Here is a 13021-nt window from a genome sequence, read left to right as displayed (position 1 = left end):
ATAAAATGATAATAAGTCCCAGCAATAATTTGAATACTGTCGGGAACTATATGAAAATCAATGGCTCCCATCAAGATAGGTAACTAATTTAAAAGGCAACAGTCTGCTCTGGAAAATGATCAAACAAAATAAAAAGTCTTCATAATTTGTGGGCATAAAGCATGTAAAACCACAGGCATGGTGATTCGAAGGTGTATGATTTCGAAGTCAGTGATACACAAACAAGGGAGGAGATAACATTTCATCCAACTGATTTCAGTGTGTAAAAACTTTGCACGTTTTATGCCCTGCAAATTTTCTCCACAGGGACTGCGCTCCAGAGTCAATGGAGAGGTATTCCTCCAGAGTGCAAACATCCAGGCCACGGGACCCCTGCCAATGGGGGATTTACACTCAGTTGATAACTGGCAGCTGGTGAGTTCATGACAACGTGTCAAGTGTGTAAGTGTGCATATGTGGAGTGGTGGTACGTGTGTGTTTGTGTTCATTAAGACAGTGTGAGACTGCACGTGTGAGTTTGCGCGTATCTGTGCTTTTATGGTCTGGGCTGATGTATTACTCTCTTGCGAGCAGCAGCTGAACACTTTCACATGTGCACAAGTATTATGTACTCATGATAATATTTACATGAGCTCAGTTCCAACTATGGGACAATGGAAACTCACTGTGTCTTGTGCACTCACATCATCATCATCATCATCATCATCATCATCATCATCATCAAAACAAACACATAAAGATGGGGGCGTGCTGTGAGTTTTGTGAGTTTATTTTTGTCTGTTGCTGCTTTTGTACACTTACAGTGGATAACCAGCCATCAAAACTGTCTGTCTGTAGGCAAACAGAAAAAAAAAAAAAAAAAAAACTACAGATTTAGCTTAATTCCTGCACTGATAGTTACTATTTCCCCCATCCCTTTATTTGTCACACAAACCAAGTATGCTGAAATAGAGAAATTGCTGTCTGATTATGTAGTAGGATAAAGAAGAAGCTCACAATTTTTAAACTGGTGAAACTGTGCTTTTTATTTAATTTTACAAACTATGTAGCTGACAACAGCATTACAGTTTGGTTGGTTTGTAGACTTGACTGGCTTGTGTGTGATTGATCAGAGTCGGGTCCGAACATAACCACAGACAACGCAGAGGTTCTTTGGAGAATTTATTTTGGACAGGAAGCAGAAAGCAGAGGTAAGATATACAATCACATACTTCAATTCACTAGAACAATATATCATGCCAGTTTAATGTTATAAAATGCTAATAGGTCCGCTGCCATGGAATATGTGTGCCTTGTTTTACAAACAAAACAGGTCCAAAATATATAAATGCCTGGAAGAAGGAACTACACAATAAATGCTCTGTCATTTTTGGACAATTAAAACTTATTTCATATTTCATTGTGGCTTAAAAACTGCTTTTTTTTGCTGTTAGTTTTTGCTTGGGTTGCTGGAAGAAGCAGCCAAATCTCCAGCCACAGCACTGGCTGCATCATGGTTGAGCATATGGTCCAAATGCAGACTGTGTATACTTAACCATGACGTGATGGTTAGGATGACAGGGCACTGTACACTGGCCATGTTTTGGGGTTTTAAAAGGTTGAACTTTGACAATGTTGGCAAAAATCTGAATCTGTTTTATTCATTACATCAATTGTTGCCAAGTTGTCCTTTCCATTTAACAAAAAGCTCAAATCACTGTGGAATTGTACTTCCAAAGGGCGTCGATCATGAAACTGTGTGGGTTGCCAGACAATGGCTGGCGGCTTGCTCGAGAGGCAGCAGGCCTCATAAAAGATGACCCTGACCCTAAGCTGTCTCTTTTGAATACAGGAATGACATCCGCATCCTGCAAGCAGAGAATGTGGAAGGTCTGTAGGGAGCAAATGAACTAATGATATATTGGGATGCCATGTTACGTAAGGCTTCAGAAGTTACAAGCCAGACTTTGTAATCAACACATGCATTTATAGGGAGTCAGTGGAGAGAGGCCCTGCCACAGGTTAAGAGTTCAAATTCCTTAAACTACCTTGAAGGCTACTGTGTGATCCTGTGATGTATAAATACATTAAAACTTCGTGGCATTGCATCAAGGTCAGGTGCAAATATCTTTTGACAGTAATCTTATTGGCGCAGAATTTTGAAGAAATCTTTGGGTCTAAAGTAAACATTTTTTTCATTTGCATTAAGGAGGAGATAGAAAGTTAATGGTGTAAATAATTTGAATTCCAAATTAGTCTTGTGAAGCTGTGCATCATCGACATAGAGTCTAGAGCCACGTCAGCATAGTGGTGCTTTAGACTGAAAGCTTAAGCCAGCGCGCTAACATGCTCACAATGGCAATACAAACACAATCATGCCCTGATGTTTAGCAGGCTTAGTTTTTGCTATGATCACGATTTTAGTTTAGGATGTTAGCTTAATGAGAATGTGTAGTCATGTCTGTGCATAATTGCTTGGCAATCCATACAGTAAGTATTTAAAACTTTCCCTTCTGAATTGAACCTGCTGCTGGTTCTGGAGCAAAAGTGAAGAGATCACCAAAGTCAGTAGGATTCTTTCTCCGGTGACCACGAATGTCAGTTAGAAACTTCATGGCAATCCATCCAACAGTTGTTGAGATATTTTGGTCTGGACCTCAGTGGTGAACCCACCGGCTGGGGTACAAATGTAATCAAGACGTAGGTTGAAATAGGACAGAAACTGAAGTGAACCTTAAAGAAAATAATGAGGTCTGATTTAGAGCACTCGTTCATCATGCTGATAGCGAGTCGATTGTTACTCTGATTTGGGGTCTTTCAGTGCAATTTTGAGCTCAGATGCAAGATTACGGGAGGTCACAGATATTAAAAACGCTTTAGGTGAGCTGCCAGGCTTCAACCTTTTTGAGTGAAACTGGATGGAAAAAGGTCTGAAAAAGTGAGTGAAACATAAACTGGTCTACGTTTTTCAGATTCTCCAGGGTTGTCGTTGGCCTTAACAGAAATATGCTTATTTCCACAATGTAGGCCCACATTTTCAGTTTCATAAACAGCTTTGAAGTTTCCTGCAGTCTGTCATGCAGTGGAGTCAAAGAAGAGACATTTTACTCTACCAGGTAAAGAAGAACTTCATTTTTATCATCTTTAAATGTCGTCATGCTAAAGAAGCATAGATTCTGCAAACATTTGGAGCCAACTGTGGATTTTAGTATCCTCTTGAGAAAACAGTTTGGCAACTTACAAAAGGATCAATTCTTAAAACCATGGATAAAACCTAACGGGCATATTGGGCCCCTGGGCCGGAGCCGCTGTATGAAGTGACTTAATATCTCATCTGAAAGTCATTCAGCTCAGTAAAAAGACACAAAACAAGAAGATGCAAAACAATCCCAAAGAGAAGCACAACCACGACAGAGAGACATGAAACACCTACAAAGAGATGCTAAACAACAAATAGAACAAAAAAAAATCACCATGTAGACACAAAATAACTACAAACAGACATAAAATCTTCACTCAAATGTTCACGGACTCTCAGAACAACCACAGAGACACAAAATGGACTTAAAAAGATTCAAAACGACCTGAAAGGACGGTAAAATAAATACAAAGAGATGAAAAAACAACAGAGTGACCTGAAGATCCTGCAATGAGACTCAAAATTACAACAAAGACACCAACTGTCCAGAAAGTGAATCAAAATGCCAACAGAAAGATGGAAAATCATCATAAAGAGAGACAAAATGGCTACAAGTGATGTGGCAGCGTCACTTGTTTGGGGGTCCAATATAGGAGCGGTGCGGGGGTCTTTTATCTGTGCTCATAATCCATCCATGCTCAAAACACCAAACCACTGTTCAGATTTTACAAGAATGTCGTTTTTTTAAACATAGATATGCTATTGCACCTGTAATGAAGTGAACATCAGTTCACACCTCAAGAAATTCCTCATTACATACACACAGACTAGTAACTTGTTTGCACAGTGTCACTTCTCAGACCTTTGCAATTATGTGACGAGCCGCCTTCAGCAGTGAGAGAGGAACGTAACGAATGGGTCTTGTTAAAACACATGGGTATGAACTGCCTTCCATAATTACAGTTACCACTACAAACAGCCGACAGGGAGGAGCTGGGCTTGCAGGGGTGGGGAAGGAGACATGGTTAGTTAATTCCTTAGACGACAGGCGACAACTTTGGCACTTTTATTCTTGCTCCTTTGGTCGAGCGATTTAATTTAAGGGAGTGTTAGCTCTCTTCAGCGGAGGACTGAGTATGAATCCAAATACATGTGAAACAGCAGTTTACAAAAAGAAAAAAGATTTGCTTTCCAAATGCATTGCAATGGATGGTTTATACCGATGTTTGTAATTTGGGGAAACCTTTGCCAATTATGTGTGAGATTGCCCTCCTCACAGTGTTATAATAAGTACAATAAACCAAGAAATAATGCACTTCACAGCAGTACATACATAATTCTAGGCAACCTTAATTAACATATACATCAAAATGAGTGTAAAGTGTAATTTGTTCAAAGTTTCCCCTTACCCTTCAAAAGAAAACACGTACAGTCTTGCTCTTTTTTATCATCCTCTTCTTGAATGTCTTGGCAGCTCCATTACCTGTCTTGTTTATCGGCCCTCATGCACTCAATGTGTCAGAGCTTAAGTATTTATCCATGTGATTAACCAATATTAAATTTTTCCTTTCACTGCTAAATAAACATTAAATGAAACCTGCTGGTGTGCAACAAAGTAGGAAGTTATCTGATAAATTGTGATCATCATTAGATACTTAATTTGCAGAGTGGTGAAAATCATTAAACATGGTTATTATGGAAAAATATTATCATATTGTTAGATTGTATTAATTTCTTTAGTTTGTGATATATAACCTGTAAGATCTTTACCTGTCATACAGTACTGAAAAATATAATTTCCTGTAAAATTACCCCTCTTTGCCAAGAACATCAATGTGCCAAAGACTGTATGATGAATTTAAATGAGCCACAATTTCAAAGAAGCAAGATGTGCAATAGACAGTAGCTAAACAGTGGGAGATAAATGGCTGATGATATCATCACTTTATCAGTTTATCAGAACCTAACACTATCAAAGAGTGTAAGCAGACCTTCTGCATTTTTGAAGAGCACAAGCTGAGTCAAGCTCAGTAATGTTCAAGGAGGAAGAAGGTTGCAGCCCTACTGAACTCAAGGCTCATGGAGAACACAGAAGCATTTGCCGCACGGGTTATGAAGTTAACTCCTCTTACAAAAGCACATTGTAGCTTCTGGAGTCTTTAGCGGATCAGAGAAACAGTTCACTGTTAGCACCGATAACAATGCTTCCTGTTTCACACTCTTCGGCATATCTGTGAAGATCATACAAGACCACACATGCATTATTGTCTTATCATGTTTAATTTAGTTAATGCCCACTGATTGATTCATATCTGGCATCCATATTTTTGTCCTGCTCCTCTGTACAGGTGTGCTTGCAAATCTTTTCCAATACAGCAAAGAATGTCAAAGAAGAGATGAGCTACAGCTGGGAGCATGAGCAGACAGGTGAGACTGACTCATTAAACACCAGTGTGTTCTTCGTCTCTGATGATAGGCGCCACTTTGTCATCATGCCACGTGTATGTGTACTCTGGAGATTTTTCTTCTCTCTAGACTTAACAGTCAAGTCTCTTAACGCTGCAAAATTTCCCCACAGCGTGCTTTGGGATGTTTGCCATGATAAAATCTGGCACTGGATGGCGTCACACATTGCGGAATGGAAAATATGGTGTCCTGCCATAGTGCATCATGCCAAATAGGCTTTAACAATGCATGACAACACCAATGTGCATCTGACAGAGTAAGCACTGGGTTCATTTTCTTTCAGTGGTTCTGCTGCTTTCGTCAAGATGACAAACACTCAAACTTAATCAAAAATTGTTAGAGTCTCTACAACATCTTGTTCTGCAAAGCCTTGATAATCTAATAAAGAATGCAAAGCCACAAATTGAAAAAGCTTCTGCCATTTTACCTGGAGACATTATAGGTTTATCGGATGTCAGATGGCTGTCTAAATTAATTACCCTTTGGCCGTGAACTGAAAATATAATGCTGTTGTCTGGATCACTCCACTGTCTTTTTTCTTTTTTTTTTTTCTTAAAGAGAAAGTCAGCTCTTGGGTTTCCCCCTCACTGCTTGTGCACTTGCCTCCTTTGTTTCCCAGGACTTTCATCTGTGCCAGAAAGCACATAACACACACACACACACACACACACTGTGAAGCTGTGAATCTGTATTTCCAATACACACTCCTTTTGTTACTCCCAGATTCTTGATCTGCAGTACAACATCCTACATTGCGTAAATGTCTAATCTGTGTTTGGAGCTTCCAGGGGCTGCTCAGTGCCAGGATTCACAATTTATCTGGTCTTTTGGTGTGGTGTGTTTTCCCCCTTCTGTCTCTCTAAGAAGCTGTCATTAAAGTGAAACCTCAAAATCAACTCCATTCTGTAATTCATCTCCATTACAACAGTGAAGAACGATGTTTTGACATTGGGTCTGTGAAAAATTATTGGGTGTTTGGGAAATGATTGAAAAGCTTTAAAAGGCAGGTTTAAATATGTGTAATTCAGCTTGTACAAAGTTTACAGGTTCTTGACAAATGAAATGCTTTTGTTTACAGGGAGCCAAAAGAGGAAGAAGACTTGTAGATGCAAGTTCCTGTCTGTGTATTCTTTTCTTTACTGTCTTGCCCACAAAGACGTCCTTCTAAAATCCACCATGTTTTCACCACCCACCATTTTTCTGTCAGATTAAAACTTTGTGTATTTGTAAAAACACAGATTATTTTAAAAAGCAGCTGGAAACAATTTCTTTTCTTTTTTTTTTTATTAATCAAGTTGAACATAACAATATAGGTACATAAGTAAAGTTTGAAGTATTTAAAGAATGTGTCCACCAGTTGTCAGCATATCTGTATATGAACAAAGTTAATGAGGCATTCTGAGGCTCAGTAAGAAAGACTAGGTAGAAAAATATATTGATGGTGTAACATGGAAAACTTTAATATTTATGGATTTTGTCAGTCCAATTCATATTCTTTATCTTACTTCTGTCTGGGCTGTAATCATGTTTTAGAACTACAGCTGCTTCTACAGATCCCACAATTTCAAAGCCTTAGATGGAGACAGGAAGTACAATGTTGCTATGCAGTCAGCTAGCTAGCTAGCCGTGGGCTATAAGTTGGGCCCCATTGCTTTGAGTAGCTATTTGTTTCCATTTTTGGCAAATTAGCACGATTGTAAACTTGCCGAATTACCCATTAGCGGTTCTTTTTTGCAACGGACTAATCGATGTCTATACGATTGTCACTAGAGTTTTCAGATTTTGAACAAAACTTTAAAACGTGACGATTCTCGATCAAAGTCTGGAGCATATGGAACATCATTTTTCTTTGGATGTGTACGGATTAATGGACGTTTATTCGCACTGGACATCGACGATAATGATATTCAGACCCTTCAGAAAGGGTAAGTTTCATCAGATCTAAAAATATGTGTATCATGTCTTTGTGTCTAATTTACCTCTGCACTCTCCAGCCCTACCCCATTACTTTTTAATCTTATGCTAAAAATGTCAAATCACTGTGAAACATTACTCTGTCTGAAGGTGCTCAAACAAAGCATAGCTGTCAGCTTCAGATAAATCACCATGTTTTTGGTTAGAAGACAGTTTATGGGAGCAAGTGCAGGCCTTGTACTGGAGTAGTTTGAGAGCTTTGAGATTAGTGTGGTGTAGGTATAAAGCCACCCTAAATACAGGGCTCAGGTCATAATTTGACCCATATATCTGACCACGTAACCATTATATGGCTAAGTGGTCAGTTTAGAATGGTTAGTTTATTCTTGGTGTAAATATCTTCTCCTCCTCTGAGTAAAAGCTTTTCATTTGATACAACCAAAATCCCAAATTTTACGCCTTTATACACAAGACAGTGTACACATATGGTAAAATGTGTTACCTGAGGCAAAACTGCTGTGGAAGGTCTTGGTTTAAAACTTGATATGCTTAAACATGGTTATACAGCACAGATAGTTACGGTCTCTACACTGATGACATCTGAAAAGGTGATTCAAGGTTGAACTTTTCTTTTAGCTAAAGCCCCTGTCTGAGTGTTTCATAAGAGCCTGTGAAAACAGACATGGAGCAGTCATGTTAAACCTGCTCTTCTTCTGCATGTTGAACAGACAAACTTTATATCATCCAAAGCTTTTTAACAACTTTTACCATATAAAGCAGCACCTTTTTATGACCTTCAGTCTGTAACATAATAGGTCACTGCATGTTTAAGGTGGTCTAACTTTATGGTAACCACTGAGCATCTACATTCAAACTCATCTTTCCCACAGTCAGATGTGGCCACAGCCACCGTGCTGTTTGTTTACTGTGTTTAAAACCAACTTTTACTGGGCAGTTAATGGAAGTCTGCCCCCCACTGGAGCAGCCATATGACAGATTATAAACGGCAGCTGTCATTTTTGGCTGTTCTTGAGACGACGGCAGCAAGAGCTGGTGCCTGAAGCTCTGTGTGGCATAGGCTGCTTTTTCCACAGCTTTTCTCACTGTATTAAAATACAGGAAGGTTTGCTTTAAATGTTAGTGGTTGATAAATTGTTTAAATGTTGTATTGTTGATCATTACAAGAGGGGAAGAACAGTGTTTCACAACCAAACTGGATCTTATAGATTTTGGACTCCAGCAGCACACTGATCAGCTGGTTCAGTAAAAACAACCAATACATCCTGCATTTTTTTTTTTTTAGCTTTTATCTGCATCTCAGTCTTCATTAGGAGTTTGTGCAAACTTAATTATTCAATTGAGTTTGAGCAAAGAAGCTTAACCTTGAGTTGACCACTTTTTTCAAAGGCCAAAATTGAAATTTCATTCTCAGCTTAATCACATTTTATCCAGAGAACCATAGGCCTGTGCTGGAATAACTGTACACTTTCCAAATCCCACATTCTCAAAATAAGTTTCTGATTAATCAAGTGCAGAAAACCATGAAATGTACCGTGTTTTAGGGGATATGTTGGTGATTAAAAAAAACAAAAAAGAACAAAAAAACAAAACAAAAAAACAACCAACAGCAACAAAGCAGCTGAATAATAAAGTGTGTAAGTAAATGAGTAAATAGAATTAGTACTCCAGCCCTGTGTAAAATACTTAATTAGTGAAATAGTGGACCATTCAACAACAATAACAACCTGGCTGGCTATATTTTAAATAAATAACCTGTATAACTTTTCACTATAGATCGTCAAAAGCAATGTTTAATTGGATACTGGCTCACACCTAATATGTGGATCCAGCTGTGAGAATCACTGCTGTCTGTCTGCAGCAGATGAAAAGCCTCAGAAATCGCTTTTCCCGCTCTGATCCCTCTCTCCTCTGGAAGTAGCGGACTCCATGTAAAATAATGCAGAGCTCAGGAATTGTAGGCGTGAAACTTTCTCCCAACTTTTCCTCCCTCCCCCGGTCAGTAACAGGGCTGGCTCTAATAAATGGCCTCCTCTGATTTGCCCGAGTCTCCTGTCCGTGGAGTGACTGACAGCCCGGGGGGAAGACTTTTTTTTTTCTTCTTTCTGTGTTGCCCCGTTGGACTTGAAGGGGCTGTATGTGACGACTGAAGGAGGGGGCAACACTTCTGATCGGAGGAGCGGCGGTACAGGACAGTTCAGAAGAGCAGAGAGGAGAGGAGCAGTGCGGGAGAGACGGTGCCCATCCGTCAACTAGCCGGAGGAACCCACACTAACAAACCCTTATGGCTGCTTGAGAAATAACGATACACCCCCCCTCCCCCTTTTTCTCTCTTTCTCTGGGACTTTTGGCTTTTAGTATTGTCCTGACCAGAAGCTGTTGCAAGTCTAATTAGTTGCTCCAAGTTGAAAAGTGAATCCACTTGCCGTGGACGTCTCTGGCGGTCATGGATACCCATATAAGATGGAAAGTTAAACGGAGGATAAGGGACGCCCAAATCACTTTAGCGGTGATTGTGCTTTTTGTCACATCGCAAGCAAGTTCAGGTAAGATGCAGCTGTGAGATCTGCGGACACGGTTTGGAGCTGCGCTGCGCTCGAAACTTTTTTTCCTCTTTGGTAATAGTGGAAGTCTGTGATGTCCGCCCCTCCTCCTGAACTCATCTTTGTGTCTTTTTTGGTGCCTTAGTGTATTCAGCTCGGTCTCCCCCGAAACTCTGGGACTTGTGTTAGTATCAAAAACCTGCAGGTTTTTAGAGAGAAAGCGTTTTCTTTAGGGAAAGGCTGATGTGGAACTGGTCACTTATTCTGTGCGTGATCTGGACTGGTTCTGGACTGGTTCTGCAGTGAAGTTGAGAAAAAGTTTTGCCACTGCAAAAGTATCCAGCAGCTGATAAATATAGATTCAGGCCTGAATATATCAGCCTAAAAGCTTGTTGTGGCAAAGTTTACATGCGTAGGATAGTGAAAGATTGTACCGTATGCCCCTCAATGACATGACAAATAAAATGCATTTTTCACATGTCACTTAAAGATGAAATCCAGTTTTGTTTTGCATTTTGCAGACTTAATACCATGTTGTGATCGTAGCTTTTGTGTGGTGCAGTTCAAGAAAGTTTACAGGCTTTTTCAATCGTTTTTTTCCTTTCTTTTTTTTTCTTGAACTGATGAGAGGGATGAGCATAATTTTCATTAGAGGGAGGGGCTGTAGCTTGTCTGAAGTGGTAGGGTGGAGCTGCCTTAAGGACTCCGACATCAGGATCAGGACACACAGTTTCTAAGGCAGTGGGCCCTATGTAAAGGCTCAAACAACCACATATTTCACTAATTGCATTCTACAAATTCTCCTCATGCTTCTCAGTAACACTTATATAACCCAGTGTCTGAAAATATGAATGTAAAAGTTTGGTATGTGTAACTTCAACCAAGTCCACAAGTAGGATTGATTTAAGATTTTTTTTTTTTTAATCATCATGAGAGACTCTAGTGTGGGACTGTTGTGTCCCATAGGTGCACAGGGGTCACACAGTGCTGTGCCAGTGGGGCTGGGGTCCGGCCTGCATGTATTATTAGCACCTTAAGCTTTCTGGCATGGTTGGTGGTCTGCTGTGTGCTGTGAGTCTCTGACACAGGTCTACGAGGTGAACAGGTGGCTTCTTCTGTCTCCTTGGGACGGTTTGAAAGTGTCTCCGAAAAGATTGTGCTGATGGTGTGAATGTAATGCGGTTGCCTGTAGCCAGATGCTGAACTTAAACTCATCCCACTGCAGGATATTAGAAATAATTACCATACAAAATAGGTGCAGTTGAAATGGTTTTACAGGCTCATATGTGTCATACTGTTAAACACATGAAAGAATGAATGCAGCTTGTTTATCTTCATGTTGCCTATAAACACTGGTTGTTGCTCAGAACACGACTTAGGTCACTGTATAACGGTTGGATACAGATCTGGGTCATTTTTGATGACAGAGGAGTTGGACTGGAGTTCTGGTGGGATGTTAGAGAGCATGGGCCTGAAATCATTTTGATGCTGCAGGCTGGATTTAATCAGCTCTTAAAACTGACACAGAGCAACCAGAGTCTTGTAAGTGATCCTCAAGGGTACTGGTACACTTCCTGAAACTCGACACTTGACACATGCTGAATGGGAAACACTTGATGACTGAGTGCTAGCGACATGCCGACTACAACTACAAGTTTGATGTAATTATCTTGTTCTTCACGTCTAAGATTTTTACTTCTTTTTTCTCATAATTTCAGGTAAACATTAAATCTCATTGTATTAGATTCAGTTTTTGCATTAATATCCACATTAGTGTTGGATTATTGTCAAATTATTGCATTTTTATTTGCATGTATCCTCCCCGTCATTGTAGACAAATGGTTATTACAGGCAATTAGTCAGTTTGTCAGCAGTGAAAGATTCATCTTGACCCAAACCAGGTGACCTCTTAGCCTCAGGGAGGACCTTGATATACATTCATCTGAAGGCTTGCAGCAGCCTGCCCAGACACACCATCAGTGGTGGAAGCTGTCAACTCTGTACACGATACGCTTGCATAAAAACAGATTTCACAGAAATATTTATGAGGGGTATACAGTAAAAATAATTTAATGCATTTTATTAATATTTCAGATGCTCATTTAAATCACATAGATGAGCTACATAAAATCCATGTTTGGTCTTTGAGTTTTAGACCATTACACATCCAGCAGAAATTTAGCAACGTTAGCGTTAATTTGCAGTGGTAGTGAATGCAAGGTAAATATTTAGCTCTGTTTTGGATGCTAAAATGCTAAGTAAAGCTGAGGCTAACTGTGCAGACTGTGATGATAGCTTGCTGTGGTTTTGCCACTATGAGTCAGTCCTTTCACATTACAGTTATTTGACCCTCAACGTTATTGATTATTCAAAGTTGTCATGGAACAGCAGTTCGTATTGTAAAAAAGTATTTTAGCCGCTGATAAACCTAGTAGTAGAAGGACAAAGAATGAAGACATGCCTTAAATATTGCATATTCTACAAGTGTTTTTTTTTTTGCACATTACCAAATTGTTTCTAGCTCACAGCAACATGAGGTCACAGAGGTTCAGCACATTGAATGTAAGTCTCGCTTTTTATTAGACAGAGCGAGTGAAGTCACAGTCCCCAGTTTTTCAGGGAGGTCATCTTGACTTGGCATTAATGAGGAAACCTCATTTTAAACATATGTGAAAAGTGGTAATAACAGAAGGCCCCATAAGACACCGGGGTTAAGAATGAGAAGAGGGGTCACAGTGCAAAGGTGAAGGTCAGGACTTTCAGATTGCCTCTGCTGTCAGGTTTACAGTTTCATTGCCTGAAGAAAGGAATTCTTGCTGTTGAAGCTCTGCTGCTCCTTGTGTCAGTAAACTCTCCTCTGACTCTTGGAGGTCAAAGAGAAAGATAACGAGTTTGTAGTCATACATTTTTCTGAATCTCTGCAACAAATGTCAGTTTTTTGGATCCTGTTTTTCTAAACAAT

General features: G+C 39.7%; 1 protein-coding gene across 3 annotated transcripts in view; it reads left to right on the top strand.

Moving 5' to 3' along the window:
* Nucleotides 1–9652: 9652 nt before the first annotated feature.
* Nucleotides 9653–13021, top strand: part of col5a1 (procollagen, type V, alpha 1) — a 69055-nt gene continuing 65686 nt past the window's right edge. For all 3 annotated transcript variants that reach the window (XM_041058272.1, XM_041058270.1, XM_041058269.1), the window contains exon 1: nt 9653–10062. In XM_041058272.1, the coding sequence (XP_040914206.1) occupies nt 9963–10062 (100 nt within the window). In that variant the 5' untranslated portion in view covers nt 9653–9962. The remainder of the gene's footprint in view (nt 10063–13021) is intronic.

The sequence above is a fragment of the Toxotes jaculatrix genome, chromosome 16, assembly GCF_017976425.1.
Source record: "Toxotes jaculatrix isolate fToxJac2 chromosome 16, fToxJac2.pri, whole genome shotgun sequence".
Taxonomy (NCBI): domain Eukaryota; kingdom Metazoa; phylum Chordata; class Actinopteri; family Toxotidae; genus Toxotes; species Toxotes jaculatrix.
Note: the sequence above shows the minus strand (reverse complement) of the source record. Positions and strands in the feature narration are given on the sequence as shown.